General features: G+C 47.7%; 1 protein-coding gene across 17 annotated transcripts in view; it reads right to left on the bottom strand.

The window, feature by feature from the left end:
* Positions 1 to 18,937, bottom strand: part of LOC137306476 (neurexin-2-like) — a 1,403,359-nt gene that overhangs the window by 829,842 nt on the left and 554,580 nt on the right. For all 17 annotated transcript variants that reach the window (XM_067975720.1, XM_067975733.1, XM_067975727.1 and 14 more), the window contains 2 exons: positions 16,392 to 16,773; positions 9,704 to 9,894 (listed from right to left, as the gene is read on the bottom strand). In XM_067975720.1, the coding sequence (XP_067831821.1) occupies positions 9,704 to 9,894; positions 16,392 to 16,773 (573 nt within the window). The remainder of the gene's footprint in view (positions 1 to 9,703; positions 9,895 to 16,391; positions 16,774 to 18,937) is intronic.

Here is an 18,937-nt window from a genome sequence, read left to right as displayed (position 1 = left end):
ATCGCCAAATCCCCCACCATCAACATCCTGGGGGTCACCATTGACCAGAATCTTAACTGGACCAGCCAAATAAATACTGTGGCTACAAGAGCAGGTCAGAGGCTGTATATTCTGTGGCGAGTGACTCACCTCCTGACTCCCCAAAACCTTTCCACCGTCTACAAGGCACAAGTCAGGAGTGTGATGGAATACTCTCCACTTGCCTGGATGAGTGCAGCTCCAACAACACTCAAGAAGCTCGACACCATCCAGGACAAAGCAGCCCCCTTGATTGGCACCCCATCCACCACCCTAAACATTCACTCCCTTCACCACCAGCGCACTGTGGCTGCAGTGTGTACCATCCACAGGATGCACTGCAGCAATTCGCCAAGGCTTCTTCGACAGCACCTCCCAAACACACGACCTCTACCACCTAGAAGGACAAGGGCAGCAGGTGCATGGGAACAACACCACCTGCATGTTCCCCTCCAAGTCACACACCATCCCGACTTGGAAATAAATTGCCGTTCCTTCATCGTCGCTGGGTCAAAATCCTGGAACTTCCTTCCTAACAGCACTGTGGGAGAACCTTCACCTCACGGACTGCAGCGGTTCAAGAAGGCGGCTCACCACCACCTTCTCAAGGGCAATTAGGGATGGGCAATAAATGCCAGCTATGCCAGCGATGCCCACATCCCATGAACAATTAAAAAAAAAGAGCTTTACTCTGTACCTAACCCATGCTATACCTGCCCTGGGAGTGTCTGACAGGACAGTGTGGAGGGAGCTTTACTCTGTATTTAACCTGTGCTGAACCTGCCCTGGGAGTGTTTGACGGGACAGTGTAGAGGGAGCTTTACTCTGTATCTAACCCGTGCTGTACCTGCCCTGGGAGTGTTTGACGGGACAGTGTAGAGGGAGCTTTACTCTGTATCTAACCCATGCTATACCTGCCCTGGGAGTGTCTGACAGGACAGTGCAGAGGGAGCTTTACTCTGTATCTAACGTGTGCTGTACCTGGCCTGGGAGTGTTTGATGGGACAGTGTAGAGGGAGCTTTACTCTGTATCTAACCCATGCTGTACCTTCCCTGGGAGTGTTTGACGGGACAGTGTTAAGGGAGCTTTACTCTGTATCTAACCCTTGCTGTACCTGCCCTGGGAGTGTTTGACGGGACAGTGTAGAGGGAGCTTTACTCTGTATCTAACCCGTGCTGTACCTGCCCTGGGAGTGTTTGATGGGACAGCGTAGAGTGAGCTTTACTCTGTATCTAACCCGTGCTGTACCTGCCCTGGGAGTGTTTGATGGGACAGTGTAGAGGGAGCTTTACTCTGTATCTAACCTGTGCTGTACCTGCCCCGGGGAGTGTTTGATGGGACAGTGTAGAGGGAGCTTTACTCTGTATCTAACCCTGTACCTGCCCTGGGAGTGTTTGACGGGACAGTGTAGAGGGAGCTTTACTCTGTATCTAACCCTGTACCTGCCCTGGGAGTGTTTGACGGGACAGTGTAGAGGGAGCTTTACTCTGCATCTAACGTGTGCTGTACCTGCCCTGGAGTGTTTGATGCGACAGTGTAGAGGGAGCTTTACTCTGTATCTAACCCATGCTGTACCTTCCCTGGGAGTGTTTGACGGGACAGTGTTAAGGGAGCTTTACTCTGCATCTAACCCTTGCTGTACCTGCCCTGGGAGTGTTTGACGGGACAGTGTAGAGGGAGCTTTACTCTGTATCTAACTTTGAACCTGCTTTGGGAGTGTTTGACGGGACAGTGTAGAGGGAGCTTTACTCTGTATCTAACCTGTGCTGTACCTGCCCTGGGAGTGTTTGATGGGACAGTGTAGAGGGAGCTTTACTCTGTATCTAACCCGTGCTGTACCTGCCCTGGGAGTGTTTGATGGGACAGTGTAGAGGGAGCTTTACTCTGTATCTAACCCGTGCTGTACCTGACCCTGGGAGTGTTTGACGGGACAGTGTAGAGGGAGCTTTACTCTGTATCTAACCCGTGCTGTACCTGCCCTGGGAGAGTTTGATGGGACAGTGTAGAGTGAGCTTTACTCTGTATCTAACCCGTGCTGTACCTGCCCTGGGAGTGTTTGACGGGACAGTGTAGAGGGAGCTTTACTCTGTATCTAACCCATGCTATACCTGCCCTGGGAGTGTCTGACAGGACAGTGCAGAGGGAGCTTTACTCTGTATCTAACGTGTGCTGTACCTGGCCTGGGAGTGTTTGATGGGACAGTGTAGAGGGAGCTTTACTCTGTATCTAACCCATGCTGTACCTTCCCTGGGAGTGTTTGACGGGACAGTGTTAAGGGAGCTTTACTCTGTATCTAACCCTTGCTGTACCTGCCCTGGGAGTGTTTGACGGGACAGTGTAGAGGGAGCTTTACTCTGTATCTAACCCGTGCTGTACCTGCCCTGGGAGTGTTTGATGGGACAGCGTAGAGTGAGCTTTACTCTGTATCTAACCCGTGCTGTACCTGCCCTGGGAGTGTTTGATGGGACAGTGTAGAGGGAGCTTTACTCTGTATCTAACCTGTGCTGTACCTGCCCCGGGGAGTGTTTGATGGGACAGTGTAGAGGGAGCTTTACTCTGTATCTAACCCTGTACCTGCCCTGGGAGTGTTTGACGGGACAGTGTAGAGGGAGCTTTACTCTGTATCTAACCCTGTACCTGCCCTGGGAGTGTTTGACGGGACAGTGTAGAGGGAGCTTTACTCTGTATCTAACGTGTGCTGTACCTGCCCTGGAGTGTTTGATGCGACAGTGTAGAGGGAGCTTTACTCTGTATCTAACCCATGCTGTACCTTCCCTGGGAGTGTTTGACGGGACAGTGTTAAGGGAGCTTTACTCTGCATCTAACCCTTGCTGTACCTGCCCTGGGAGTGTTTGACGGGACAGTGTAGAGGGAGCTTTACTCTGTATCTAACTTTGAACCTGCTTTGGGAGTGTTTGACGGGACAGTGTAGAGGGAGCTTTACTCTGTATCTAACCTGTGCTGTACCTGCCCTGGGAGTGTTTGATGGGACAGTGTAGAGGGAGCTTTACTCTGTATCTAACCCGTGCTGTACCTGCCCTGGGAGTGTTTGATGGGACAGTGTAGAGGGAGCTTTACTCTGTATCTAACCCGTGCTGTACCTGACCCTGGGAGTGTTTGACGGGACAGTGTAGAGGGAGCTTTACTCTGTATCTAACCCGTGCTGTACCTGCCCTGGGAGTGTTTGATGGGACAGTGTAGAGTGAGCTTTACTCTGTATCTAACCCGTGCTGTACCTGCCCTGAGAGTGTTTGATGGGACAGTGTAGAGGGAGCTTTACTCTGTATCTAACCCTGTACCTGCCCTGGGAGTGTTTGACGGGACAGTGTAGAGGGAGCTTTACTCTGTATCTAACCCTATACCTGCCCTGGGAGTGTTTGACGGGACAGTGTAGAGGGAGCTTTACTCTGTATCTAACCCTGTATCTGCCCTGGGAGTGTTTGATGGGACAGTGTAGAGGGAGCTTTACTCTGTATCTAACCCTGTACCTGCCCTGGGAGTGTTTGATGGGACAGTGTAGAGGGAGCTTTACTCTGTATCTAACCCGTGCTGTACCTGCCCTGGGAGTGTTTGATGGGACAGTGTAGAGGGAGCTTTACTCTGTATCTAACCCGTGCTGTACCTGAGCCGGGAGTGTTTGACGGGACAGTGTAGAGGGAGCTTTACTCTGTATCTAACCCTGTACCTGCCCTGGGAGTGTTTGATGGGACAGTGTAGAGGGAGCTTTACTCTGTATCTCACCCTGTACCTGACCCGGGAGTGTTTGATGGGACAGTGTAAAGGGAGCTTTACTCTGTATCTAACCCTGTACCTGCCCTGGGAGTGTTTGATGGGACGGTGTGGAGGGAGCTTTACTCTGTATCTAACCCGTGCTGTACCTGACACGGGAGTGTTTGACGGGACGGTGTAGAGGGAGCTTTACTCTGTATCTAACCCTGTACCTGCCCTGGGAGTGTTTGACGGGACAGTGTGGAGTGAGCTTTACTCTGTATCTAACCCTGTACCTGCCCTGGGAGTGTTTGATGGGACGGTGTAGAGTGAGCTTTACTCTGTATCTAACCCGTGCTGTACCTGACCCTGGGAGTGTTTGATGGGACAGTGTAGAGGGAGCTTTACTCTGTATCTAACCCTGTACCTGACCCGGGAGTTTTTGATGTGACAGTGTAGAGGGAGCTTTACTCTGTATCTAACCCGTGCTGTACCTGCCCTGGGAGTGTTTGATGGGACGGTGTAGAGGGAGCTTTACTCTGTATCTAACCCTGTACCTACCCTGGGAGTGTTTGACGGGACAGTGTGGAGGGAGCTTTACTCTGTATCTAACCCTGTACCTGCCCTGGGAGTGTTTGATGGGACGGTGTAGAGTGAGCTTTACTCTGTATCTAACCCGTGCTGTACCTGACCCTGGGAGTGTTTGATGGGACAGTGTAGAGGGAGCTTTACTCTGTATCTAACCCTGTACCTGCTCTGGGAGTGTTTGATGGGACAGTGTAGAGGGAGCTTTACTCTGTATCTAACCCTGTACCTGCCCTGGGAGTGTTTGATGGGACAGTGTAGAGGGAGCTTTACTCTGTATCTAACCCGTGCTGTACCTGCCCTGGGAGTGTTTGTTGGGACGGTGTAGAGGGAGCTTTACTCTGTATCTAACCCTGTACCTACCCTGGGAGTGTTTGATGGGACAGTGTAGAGGGAGCTTTACTCTGTATCTAACCCGTGCTGTACCTGCCCTGGGAGTGTTTGATGGGACGGTGTAGAGGGAGCTTTACTCTGTATCTAACCCTGTACCTACCCTGGGAGTGTTTGATGGGACGGTGTAGAGGGAGTTTCACTCTGTATCTAACCCTGTACCTGACCTGGGATGCTTGATGCTGACACATTAGCAGAAATGTGCTCCAATCAGTGGCACCAACATCCCTGAAATTGATGGGCACAAAAACAAAATCACCATAAAATATAGAATCATAGAATCGTTACAGCACAGAACGAGGCTACTCAGCCCATCGAGCCTGTGCCAGCTCTTTGTAAGGGCAATCGAGTTAGTCCCATTCCCCCGCTCTTTTCCCGTAGCCCTGCAAAATAGAATATTGAAACAATTTCTCCAATTAACAATAAATATAAAACATGATCAGGTGCTGTCTCATTTGCTCTGGGTGAGGAGATATTTTCGGAGTGCCCTGAGCCTGCAGTTTTGGGGAACCAGTTGTGGTTTCCAAATGTAGGTAAACATTTCCCTCTGGTGTTCGCTTGCAGTATTGCATGCAACGTTGGCTTCGGTCTATTTTATTGAAACATTAATGGAAAGAGACCAGTATTAAAAGTGTATGCTGGGCTGTTGTGCAATGAATTTCAAAAGGAGTAGTTGAAGATCTTACTTCACTGGGCTAAGTCATCAAATGTCCATAATTAAACACCACAAGAGAAATCTCATTCAGAGTCTTATGGCCAATTACTTGCCCCGAGGCTCATATGGTAATGAGCAGTGCAGGACAGTGGTATCTGAACAGAATGAAGCCATCATTATCAGCACTCACTGTCTGGACTCACATCAGTAGAATGTTCATGGGAAAGCACCTGTGGGAGAGGTGACATCAGGAGAGGGAGAGAGACAAACGGTGCCCAGTAGTGAGAAATGAGCTTGTCTTGACTATTTAAAAGGTACCACCTCATCTAAGTTTGCAGATTTTTTTATTCTACACGTGATCACAGCCCAGTGTGTCCCCTGAGCTCCCAAAGGCCCAACAGGTCGTTAATTTAAAGTAAATTTCTTTCTCTACGGGAGAACGAGATGTAAAACCTTTCAGGCCCGATCAAAATTTCTGAAATACGAGGAAAAGAGGGATGGGACATAATCTAAGGGAATTGGTCGAGTGTTCCTGCCCGTTAGCCTGCGTTGAAACTTTACTCTTAATCAACGGGGAGCATTAGCGAGGCAATGGGGCTGGGCTGCGATGTGATGCAATTAGCGGGCACAGATAAGGGGCTGATGTGACAAATGAAGCTTTTCAGAAACTCACTAGTGTTTTCTCACAGCTGTCACTTGCGGCCTTGGTTTGTAAAAGACACTCAGCCCAAACACACACGGTGTAGTGAGAGCATTCACTGCCTTTTGATAAGAACATAAGAACATAAGAAATAGGAGCAGGAGTAGGCCAATCGGCCCCTCGAGCCTGCTCCGCCATTCAATAAGATCATGGCTGATCTGATCCTAACCTCAAATCTAAATTCATGTCCAATTTCCTGCCCGCTCCCCGTAACCCCTAATTCCCTTTGCTTCTAGGAAACTGTCGATTTCTGTTTTAAATTTATTTAATGATGTAGCTTCCACAGCTTCCTGGGGCAGCAAATTCCACAGACCCACTACCCTCTGAGTGAAGAAGTTTCTCCTCATCTCAGTTTTGAAAGAGCATCCCCTTATTCTAAGATTATGCCCCCTAGTTCTAGTTTCACCCATCCTTGGGAACATCTTTACCGCATCCACCCGATCAAGCCCCTTCACAATCTTATATGTTTCAATAAGATCGCCTCTCATTCTTCTGAACTCCAATGAGTAGAGTCCCAATCTACTCAACCTCTCCTCATATGTCCGCCCCCTCATCCCCGGGATTAACCGAGTGAACCTTCTTTGTACTGCCTCAAGAGCAAGTATGTCTTTTCTAAAGATAGGATTACTGAATTCAGATTGGCACTGAGCAGAGGTGTCATTCAATGAAGGAGACGGGAGGTCATGATTTACAGATAGCCCGAATGATACAACTTAACATATCAGACACTTCTCGGGGGGATTTTAACTCCCCCCGATCGGTGGGAAGGGAGCGGGGGAGCAGTTAAAATGCAGCGGCTCCATTTCCCGGTCCGTTCCCTCCGATTCCCCATTTTAACACTGCTGGACTTTGGCGGGAGCCTCATTAATAAATGTAAATTCGGGTCGCATGACATACAGGGGACCCCAATGGCATTTTAGCCCACTCCTGAGTGGGGAATGCACGCTCTCGGGAAGCTATCAGGAAGCCAGCGAGGCCACTGAAAGCAAGTGGAAGAAACTTTCCTTCGTGGGGTCAGGAGGGCGGGAGTGTTCCTCCGAACCCCACAAGCAAAGTCTGGGCCTCTGCTGCCACGGGCTTCCCCCTCTCCCTCCCCAGCCGCGAGGCCCTCGGAACGCCCCCATCTCGGCTTTCCCGATCTTCACCCACCCAGCCGTCGGCCAGCTGCTGCTTTCTGCCCAAATCAGCGGGCATCTGACCAGCCGCATTCAAACGCAGCGGCAGTTACAATCTGCTGGGCCTCTGACTCAAATACCCTGGCCAGAATGTCCGACACACCACTTGGGAATTAAAAATTGGGCCTTTTATGGGGTTGTGTTTTATTGTGGCACATTTTTTTCTGGTCACAGGTAACGCAGGGAAAGTTACCACCATGCTCCAAAATCTCCAAGCCGAACCATTCGATAATTGTTCACCATCTCCTTGTGTGCCCTTGCCCCATGGGGATTCACCCCACTTACCCAAGAGCCAAGACTTAGGGACCTCCATGTGTGACCAGGAGTATATAGAGTTTCTAGCACAGAAACAGGCCATTCGACTCAACTGGTCCATGCCGGTGTTTGTGCTCCACACGAGCCTTCTCCCTCCCTACTTCATCTCACTCTATCAACATATCCTTCTATTCCTTTCTCCCTCATGTGTTTATCTAGCTTCCCCTTAAAGGCATCTATGCTATTCGCCTCAACTACTCCTTGTGGTAGCTCATTCCACATTCTAACCTAGTACAACTAGGGCTTAATCAGCTAAATCTACGAATCTTACGAGCACAGAGCGCTCAGTCTTCTGCCTGTTTGTCGAACGAGGACCAACCTGCCCATTGGGGTTATCTGGAGTGGAATGGAAAAACCCCAGCCACCAACGATGGCTGTATCCCTCCAAGTCTGGTCAATAAGTTGCTTAATCATAAACATTTGTTTGGTCTCCATTCCTGAGTCTGCCAATGACTTGGTTCCTGTCTCCTACCACAAGGAGCATCATCTTGGAACTAACTTTATCTGTAAGAGACCCACTTAGCGTGGGACCAAGATCAAACCCCACTTGTGGCAATACACACTGGTACAGTCCCTCCAATCCTTCTCGTACACTGCTCATAATGGAACCATGCTGGATCCCCTGAGGGATCTTCTGATAACTGTACTGTCCAATGTTGTACAAAGTCCTGTAGACCAGAAGATCCCAGCTCCATTTCTTGTCTGATTCCACCTGATCCTGATAGCGACCCAGCAAGCCTTGCCGGAAAGTGCAATTGTTGGGCTAAGTAAGATATTTCCTTGTTGTTTGAAAGACATGAATTGAGCTTTCAGCACATTGTTGAGGAAGATAGTGTATGAATTACATGGACAAAATAGTGACGTTGCTTTAAACAGAAGAATTTGTTTCTTGCAACTTTATTCATTACCATCTTCACCTGCTCAGTCTGGACAGAGTATGCTCCGGATCTCAATTAAACAATTAAACCACACAGTTCCATCAAGTGTTTGATAGTTTATGTAATAACTAGACTCTGAAATTCGACCGCTGATCTGCCAGACTCCCACTGTAACTTCAGCAGGAGTCCATTGGAATGGTCACAAATTCAGCAGGGTCCCCACTCTGGGTTGAAGTTTCTGGGGTGGTCTTGTGGGGGAAGAGCTGCCACAAGGCCACCAGTGTAAGAGGATGGGGGCCGGGGGCTCAATAAGTAGGGTGCCCCCTCTGGTGAGACGAGGCCTACCTCGCCAGCAGGGGTGTTTGTGGGGCCCACTTGGGAGAACCAGGCCAAGATCACGACCCCCATAGATGAGGACTGAACGTATATTTTACAAGGGCCCTCTGACACAGAGGGGGGCAGTCTCCTCCCCTTTCCAGGGGGGGGGGGCGTTGAGCTTGCGGACTCAGTGCTGGTCTGGCAAGCATTTCCAGCCTCTTTTGCTCGGGGGAGGGGGGGAGTGGGGAGCAAACCCCAAACCTGCTCCCCAAACTGTCAAAACCCTGCTACACACAGCCCATCCCCCTTACCCTGCAAATTGTAGCAGGTTCAGCGGCAGAGACCACGGGGTGTGCGGATTCGGTACCTCGCCGATTTCTCGGGCTCTAAGTCCACTCGTTTCTGCAGACATCGTCTCCTTGCTGGATTAGTGTCACACAGACGCTGTTTGCCCTCCGATACCTCGCCACAGCAGCCACTGCATGTCCCCGCGGTTGGATAGCCTGACAGAGTCGCATCACAGCCGAGCTGAATCTTGTTCTCAGTAGATATCCATCTCCAGCAGGGTTCAATGGATAGGAACATAGGAACAGGAGAACCCCTCGAGCCTGTTCCACCATTCAATTAGGTCAAAGCTGATCTGTATCCTTACTCCATCCACTCACCCTGGTTCTGTAACCCTTAATACCCTTGCCTAACAAAAATCCATCAATCTCAGCTTTGAAATGTTCAATTTTCAATCAGGAGCACAAACCCTGGTCGATTTTTCTTGACCCAAGCCAAGATCAACTAACTCAACACAGACCGAGGACTGAACCTGTCCGAGCTAGATATGGGTCAGCCACCGACTGGATAAACTTTCCCAGCCATTGGAGAAGCTGCAACAATGAGTTTTAAATGACTTGTTTTTCACATTTACAGATCACTGGCCACCAACGACATTGTGTACTTGGGGCTTACCTTTCAGGTCAAGGTTCCTGGCACCATTCGAATGTTGGGTAACTGTCCTCGAGTCAATCTTGAGTGTATGGACGTTGTTTGGATCTCGCGAAACCATCACATTGTGCCACTGGTTGTCATTTATGGGCTTGTCCGAGTTCCCCTTCATCAGGGAGGGACCATTCCCCAGGTCAAACACATAATGCAGGTACCTGTTAAAAGGAAACGGTATTAGGACTCAGGCAGGCCTTCAAGAAACTTCCCATCCACGTCGTTTCATAACAACAACACCTCACATTTATACAGCGGTCTTTACAATAGTAAAACGTCCCAAGGCGCTTCACAGTAGCGTTATCAATTAAAATTTGACATTGAGCCACAAAAGGAGATATTAGGACAGGAGACCAAAAGCTTGGTCAAAGAGGTAGGTTTTAAGGAGGGTCTTAAAGGAGGAGAGAGAGGCGGAGAGGCGCAAGAGGCCAGAATTGGAGGAGCGCAGAGATCTCGGAGGGTTGTGGGGCTGGAGGAGGTTACAAAGATCGGGATGGTATTCCCTCCTGAAGAGTACTTTACATGCATAGATTTTTATCTGGGAATGTCCCTTTTTGAGGTAGGGGAAGTTTCCTCTGATCTTCAAAACAACAATCTTCCTATTCTCATCAAACCTCCTCCCCTGGGAAAAAAAATTCATACGGGATTGTTTGCAATGATTTAATTTCCAGTTGAAATTGGTGTCTATATAATCTAGGCTGACACTCCAGTGTGCCTCATTGTTGGAGGTGCCATCCTTCGGATGAGACATTAAATCAAGACCTTACCTTCCTGGCTGTCGAAGATCCCATGGCGAAGAAATACAGCAAGGTTTTAGTGTTTGAGGATGGGCAACGTCCCTTCCTCAACTGAAACCAGCAGAAAACAAATGAACTGGTCATTCATCTCACTGCTGTCTTGGGGATCTTCCTGTGCGTAAACTGGGGGATGTGTTTGCCTATATAACAGTGATTGAAATTCAAAGTAACTCAGTGGCTTGCAAGCTCTTTGTGATTTTTTTGAGATGAAATGAGGTGCTTTATAAATGCAAGTCTGTGGTCTTAAAATTAATTTTTTCTACTTCTATTCTTCACGGGCCTCAGCGGTTGATGTTGGCACCATATTCACCACAGCAGAGACAAATCCTCTCCTCACCCACTGTCCATCACCACACATTTTCCAGCAAGGCTCAATGAATGGACAGTGAGCAGAAGTGGGAACGCTGGTTGATTTATCCCTTCCATAACTCAGGGTCACTCAGGCAAAATGTAGCAACCAAATTATTGCCCTGGATAAGATAATCTATCGCTGTGTAGTGCAGGGATTGAACCTGGGAGCTACTGGGCCATATATGCCTCGCATCACAACATGCAGTGGATCTATCCACTAACCCACTGCAGGAGCCCCTACCCGAAAAGAAACTAATACACCAGCAGTAGGTTTGACCCCTGCACGTACTGGGCGGCACCTTGAGATGTCCTGAGAACGTGAAAGGCAATGGAAGTCTCTCTTTTTTTCCTTTACTAGACCAGCATTGAACATGGGTAGACTAAGAAAAACACAGCATTTTAGACACATACAGCATGAATTTGCACAGGGTTCTCCCAGTATCCCACTGTTTATGCCATTTCTCCCAGGCTTCCGCCAACCTTACTGCAAGAAATTGGGAGGACCCTGTGGAACTTTCAGGCCATACTGACCCAACTCTAAAGAACAGGAATTAATCCCTCACTACATGATTTTGAATGCATTTGGGCAACATTTCTGTCTGCTATTAAACGTCACAATTTTGTGTTTCCCAAACTGACATTTTTTGGTCGTTGGGGGGTGGTTCAGTATCTCCGACCACTCCCATAGGTCCCATAGAGTGCTCTCACTTGCCCAGATATAGGGTTACATTTGCACCATGCCCAGCACTGTATTTTGCCTTACTGGTATTACTGGATGCCCTCAGGTGACCTTCCTTGACTTTGGAAGGTGACAAAATAAACCCTTCACTCGACTATAACTTGGGTTTTAAATGACAAACACATTTATTAAATAGTAGCAGCCATGCATGGCAGAGTTTACGGCCATTATTAAGTTCAACTATCTCAAGTAGAAAGCAACAAATAGTCGCAACAATAATGTAGATAATATTGACGTTGGGTAGCCTACCCCGCACCCACCCCTCACTGTCTACAGAAGCTTTCTGCTTCACCCTCTCTCTCTCTCTCTCTCTCCGAAAGCTTCAAACAGACTCGCCAATTTGAAAGCTGAGAAATGCATTCAAAATGCCAGGGACCATGCAAATTTAAATAACTGTCTATTGAACTCCAAAATAGCAGCCAAATATATATTTGAAATAACTCCATTACTGTTTTCATTTGAATTGAGTGGCTTAACTTCTTGTCAGGCACCTCACTCAGACAAGTGATTCATTGCAACTATTATAACAAAATAAACTAGACATTTTCCTCTGTGAAATACTTAACTCCTTATGTATCATGACAGAACTAAGAAAGCCATATCATCCCACATCCTAGAAATAAGAAAGAACCTGTATTTCTACAGTGCCTTTCACGACCTCAGGACGCCCCAAAGTGCTTTACAGTCAATTAAGCACTTTTGAAGTGTGGTCACTGTTGTAATGTAGGAAAGACAGAAGCCACATTTTTTTCACAGCAAGATCCCACAAACAACTGTCGGTGATGTCGGGTGAGGGATAAATATCAGCCAGGACACCAGGGAGAACTCCCCAGGTCTTCTTCCAGTTGTACCGTGGGATCTTTTATGTCCACCCGAGAGGGCAGATAGGGCCTCGGTTTATCAACACCAAATCACTGAACTTCAGGCAGGTAAAATTTTGGTTGGCCCGATATGAAGTGCAGATTCTCTCCCAAAGGGCCACCTGCCACTTACCCAAGTCCAAAGGGACAATTTCCAGGTTTGCAAGAGCCTAAGCCCAAGCAGGAGTTTAACTAGCTAAAAGTACACAGCTTACAAGCATAGGGCACTGGTAAGCCATCGCCTACGTGTCCAGTCAGGATCACCCTGCTCATCAGGATATTGGATTACTACGTTATTCAGAGAATCCCAGCTTCCAGTCAACAGGTCTAGTTCTCCAGGTAACAACTAATTCAATCACCAACAGTGCCCTGGAATTCTATGGACTTACCTTGCTCCAGTATTGGATTGGGGCAAAGATTGGCATTAAAACAAAAGAGCTGCTATGCAATCGATGGGCCAAATGGTCTACTCCTAGACTGTTGGAGTCTAGCTACCTGGTCCCAAGATACCATCTCTTAATACCCCTTCATCACTTTCTCTGCCAAACATCCATCTAGTTTTCCCTCTAGAATTTCTTGACACTAACTAAACAGACATGGCTTTGTTATACCCTGTCTAATTAACATTTATAAGTTCAATACGTAACTTTGTAAAGGACATGAATAAATTAAGCAGGAACATTATACCACGCAAAACAAATCTATTATTCTTCTCTTAAAATGTAGATCTATGTTCCTTCAAGGCAGAATGTCTAATTCCTGTTAAATAAACACTGCGGGTGTTCATACTGAGTACAATTAAGGGACTGCAGATATTCTGGCTCCAGTATTTTGTGTTCCCGGAGAGATCCTTTGTTTATGCTTTTTGTTGGAAGTGTGACAGAAATTTAAATGTGACAGACAGGAGCTATGTTTTATACCTAACTCTTTATAATATTGTGGACAAGTAAAAAAGTTAAAATGTTATTTCAACCTCCAACAACTCAAAAAAGGGCACACTTGGACTATTACTGGACATCCTACCTTGAAAATAACATTAAAGGGAACAGACAATAATAACCGAAGGATTTCCGGAGTTAAGTTACAAAGAGGGGCTTATGGAACTGCACTTATTATCTTTGGAGAAAAACAGATCGACATGTTGGGATGGGGAGAAATTGAGCCTTTAAAATAAGGATGGATTTAACTTGATTTCTTATCAGAGAACTGTTAGATATAAATACAAAATTAAACCTCAAGTAAGATTAAATATTAAAATTCCCCCAACACTGTAGCACTTGAATATACTTGAACCATTCACTGTGACCGATGCTTCATTCAAGTTCTGCCAGAACCACTCGGCTCCAGACCTCACCGCAGCCTTGATCCAGACATGGATGCAAGAACTGAATACCAGAGGTGCAGTGAAAGTGGTTGTCCTCAGTGCCAGAGTGGCATCTGACCAAGTATGGCAGCAAGAAGCCCTTGCAAAACTGAGGTCAATAGGGAGTAGGGCGGCGGTCAAAAGAAAAACCCTATAGTGATTGGAGTCGTACAGAGATAGATTGTCGCGGTTGGCAGAGGCTAGTCATCGCAGCCCAAGGAATGTCACGGCCAACCCGTCCGCACCCCCGCCCGGAATTGCTTGCCCTTCCTTGTCTGAGGATAACATGTCCAGCTTGGTGTCAGAGCCTCCCCTCCCCTCCCCTCGCCTGTGAACGCTGGAACAGTACTTTCTTGTAAACAAGAGAAAGCACAGCCACCTGACTTTCAATCACAGCGTCACTGAGTGCTCCACCATCAGTATCCTGCGGGTTACCATTGACCAGAAGCTTAACTTGACTAACCCTATCAACACTGTGGCTACAAGAGCAGGGCAGAGACTGAGTATTGCCTGATGAGCGGCTCACCTCCTGATCCCACAAAGCCTCTCCAGCACCTACGAGACTCAGCCAGGTGTGTGCTGGAACACCCACCACTCACCTGAATGGGTGCAGCCACAGCAGCACTCATGAACCGCAATATCCGGGACACTTGATCGGTGCCCCTGACATTGGACTAGACCACTGTGACTGCAGAATGCATGATCTACAGGATGCACTACAGCAACACACCGAGGTCCCTTCGACAGCACCTCCTTCCCCTCTGACCTCCACAATCAAAAAGGGCAAGAGCAGTAATATTGTGGGAACACCATCACCTTGCAGATCCCCCCCAAGACATCCTGACTTGCAAATAATGCCGTTCTTCCCATGGTCGCTAGGTTAATATCCTGAAATTCCCTTCCTAACATCACCTCACGGACTGCAGCGATTTAAGAGGAAGGCTTACCGCCACCTTCTCAGGGCAACAAGGCTGGGCAGTAAATGTGGCCTCATGCACATCCTGAGAGCAAATAAAGTATCACACCCTCACTGTAACACTGACATACCCCACACGCCTCTCTGTTGTACTGATATACTCCACACTCAATAACACTTTCCAATACACCCTCCATTCTTCAACATGGAGGAGAATATTTAGTCCTTTTAGTTTGCTTTAATAATCTGCATTTGCTTTAATAATCTGCATTTACCACATTCGTAACCTGACTCCGAGAGCACAGACAGGTGTAAAATGCAGGCAGTGTCTATGATAGAACCAGATTCAATCCCTCTGTGTTCACAGTTACAACCCTGAATTTTTCCAGGTGAAATTCTGCCATCCCTCTATGTTCACAGTTACAACCCTGAATTTTTCCAGGTGAAATTCTGCCATCCCTCTATGTTCACAGTTCCAACCCTGAATTTTTCCAGGTGAAATTCTGCATTCTTAAAATATAACAGTATAAGCCCTCTCTGAATCTGAGAATTAACAGCGCACTTTTCAGTTTTCCCCCCTTCTTTCTTGAAGGTACTGATTTTTCTAGGCGCCCAATTCCACATGAACCGACAGCCCTCCAGAACCACACCTAATTGGCAAATGTTCCATTGGTGAAGTATTTACGGTCTAATAGCCTGGCAACTGGCAGCTTTTAGACCATGATTGGGAGGTCTTCATCACAGCTGAGGAACATCACCGATTTGCTGCTTCTCCCCGCTTCTGGTCCAGGATTATTGAAGTCAAACCTAAAGGTGACCTGCTCTTCCAATAGACATCGGCTAATTCAGGAGGAGGCCATCGAGCCTGTTCTGCCGTTCAATTAGATCATGGCTGATCTGATTCTAACTCCATCTACCAGCCTTGGTTCCGTAACCCTTAATACCCTCACCCAACAAAAATCTTATCAATCTCAGTTTTGAAATTTTCAATTCACCCCCAGCCTCAACAGCTTTTTGGGGGGAGAGAGTTCCAGATTCCCACTCCCCTTTGTGTGAAGAAATTCTTCCTGACATCACCCCTGAACGGCCTGGCTCTAATTTTAAGGTTATGCCCCCTTGTTCTGGACGCCCCCCCCCCCGCACCAGAAGAAAGGTTTCTCTCTATCTACCCTGTCAGAGATCAAGCCATAGACATTCTGCATAGAAACATAGAAAATAGGAACAGGAGTAGGCCATTCGGCCCTTCGAGCCTGCTCCGCCATTCATTATGATCATGGCTGATCCTCTATCTCAATACCATATTCCCGCTCTCTCCCCATACTCCTTGATGCCTTTTCTGTCTAGAAATCTATCTAGCTCCTTCTTAAATATATTCAGTGACTTGGCCTCCGCAGCCTTCTGTGGTAGGGAATTCCACAGGTTCACCACCCTCTGAGTGAGGAAATTTCTCCTCCTCTCAGTCCTAAATGTCCTACCCCATATCCTGAGACTGTGTTCGGCATGACTTGGTTCACATCAGGAGGTGAGTTGACCCATTATGTCGTGAGGGGAGCATTTAGGTACCCACTGCCCCTCATTGCTCAGGGACCTTTCCTGATTAGGCCAGATGCAACAGCCAAGAATTGTACCCACCCTTTAACGAGCTCCACCACAATGAAGTCGTTGCCATCTCCACTGTTGTAAAGGATCAAGCCGTCTATGGCTGTGGTCTTAAACTGGAAGAACAAATGCATGGAAGTGTACGCCTGAAGCGTGGCCAGCGCCAGGTAACTGGACTTGGTTTTGAATGTCACAGGATCCGCGATGATGTCCCTCATGCCGAAGAAGGCATTCAGCTCGCAGTAACTGATGTCACCATTCTTGCAGAGGTCAATGTAGTGCATCCCGTTGAAGTCGAGGCTCTGCAGGTGGCCGATGAAGTTGGAGGGAACGATGGAGATGAATCGCTTCTCCGTCATTATGCCAGTTTCGATGTTGTGGAACTCCAGTCTGGTGTGATCTCCGGCCATTTGCCCTAAAACGACAAACACGTTTTAGAAAAAGCATTTGGGAGCAGGAGCAGCAAGGTTTCTTTTCAACTTAACTGCATCTCAAAGCACCTCAATAAAGTTGCAGTCCAAATCTGTATAGCGTCTGGAACCCACCTGCAGATCTACTGGATGGCTTATAGTGTACCAAAGCCTATTTCGGGTGGGGCCTATTTGGAATATGCTAACTGGAGTCCTACTGTGCTCCGAGGATGCTGATGCAATTGAGACACCAATGGGTGGAGCATGCACCATACACACACCACCCACTGGTACTAGGCATTGAGCGGCCTAACCAGGAGTTCTTAAGGGGACCGCTGCAGGCCACTCAGGAAAAGGCAAGTTGTTTTGTAAGACTTTTGAGGTACCAGAACGACCATGAATGGACCCCCAGAAATCTTGCAGCCCACTGCCAGCCCTCATCGACAATACTGAAAAGAGGCCTGGCCCTCAAAATGGCTCGGGCCTCTTGGCAGGGACTTCAGGCACAAGTGCCACCCGTCCACAGTTTATATCAACCCCAGGAAGTCAGGTGTTCCACATTCTGGCAGGGGCCAGCAATAATTTTTCACAGGGCGCCGCTGCCTCAGCTTGATGACGGACAAGCCAGGGAACACAGCCAGGCCACATTGTCCGTTCACTGTCATAGGACAGAACTGCGAGGCAATGTCGGCACTGGGCCAATGTGGGCAATTCACTGCCCGTGGGCTGTGCACGAGACTGCTGCAAGTGCAGGTTGGCAAAAACACAAGGCATAGGAGCGACATGTCTGTCGGGCTTGGTGCCGTGCCAAGCGCAGTGGGCAGAGACCCACATGCACGGTGTCGGATTCCAATGTGAGGGACTGTTTCACAAAAGGGGAGACTTTTTGCCTTCTTTGGGTTTGGACACAACACACCACAAAGTGTTACCATCAGTTATTGCTAACTATTTAATATAAACTCTATCCAGCTTGCGGTATGGTCTGGTTAAAGTTCACACCTCAGGGCAAGGCGAGAAACATGCATAGTTCTGGACATCCTTGGTATGCATGGTCAAATGATTCACTTTATACTTGGACGGCAGCCAGTCTATTAAATGTTTGACAGATCAATGAATCAAACATTTCTTGAAGCCTTTCTGTGTAGGTGCCTTTCTATTCAATTTAGTCAGTTTGAGACTTTGGATACAGACAGACAGGCTGAGAATTGTCATTATATTTTGCTGGAAGTGGTGGCTGTGTATGTAGGAACAAACATCCCAGGTAATTGATAACCATATTAAATCAACAACCGCACAGGTTATGAGAGTTTCAGGGGCGGGGGGGGGGGGGGGTTGTCCTTTGTTCTAACAGAACTCAAAGCATTATGAAAGATATGTCTTCACCTCAGAAGTCAATCAATCCAAAACCAGCAGGGAGATCGAGCTTCATCTGGTTTCACCTGAGTGGTCGTGTTTCGAGGAGCAATGTTCAGAGGCCGTGCAGGAGAAGGGTTTTGTTGTTTTGACATTGAGGGGGTTGGTGAAGGCTGTAATTACTGAAAATATATTGTTTTGTGTTGAGTACTGTTCATTTACGTGTTTAACGTCTGTTGGTTTATAGTCTGAGCTTCAGTCTGATAGAATATATATACTTCCACCTACGAAAGGTGAGGAGGTCAAATGGTGGCATGCAGTATATCCCAGTGAGCCAAAATATAGCGGCAAAGGTTCTCTGTTCAATTTCTGGGTCATGCTACATTTACCTAGATATTGGGCATATAAAGACACACTCCAGTTTATAGAGGACACAATGTCCACTGATGGGGGAGGGCACCGACACTGAATCTTATCTACTATAAGAACCCAAGATTGTAACACCCACTGAGTAGAACTCTACCCAAACCTGAACTAGACTGTACTCCTCAGACTCAAAAGGTTCCTAAATCCAATATACTCGCACTTGTTCTCTAGGCAAAGGCAGCGGCCAATTTGTGCACAGAGCAAGGTCCCACAAATAGCAAATCAGATAAATGACCAGTCAATGTGTTTTTAGTATTGTTGATTAAGGAGCCAATGTTGGCCAGGACCCCAGGAGAAGCCCCTACTCTTATTTGAGTGGTGCCATGGGGCCTTAATAGGTATACAGGATTTTGGTCCAAAAGGTCCATGCAGCATGCTCTCAGTACAGAA

Source organism: Heptranchias perlo, chromosome 43 (genome assembly GCF_035084215.1).
Source record: "Heptranchias perlo isolate sHepPer1 chromosome 43, sHepPer1.hap1, whole genome shotgun sequence".
NCBI lineage: Eukaryota > Metazoa > Chordata > Chondrichthyes > Hexanchiformes > Hexanchidae > Heptranchias > Heptranchias perlo.
The sequence above is the reverse complement of the archived record's forward strand: the minus strand, read 5'-3'. Positions and strand labels throughout refer to the sequence as shown.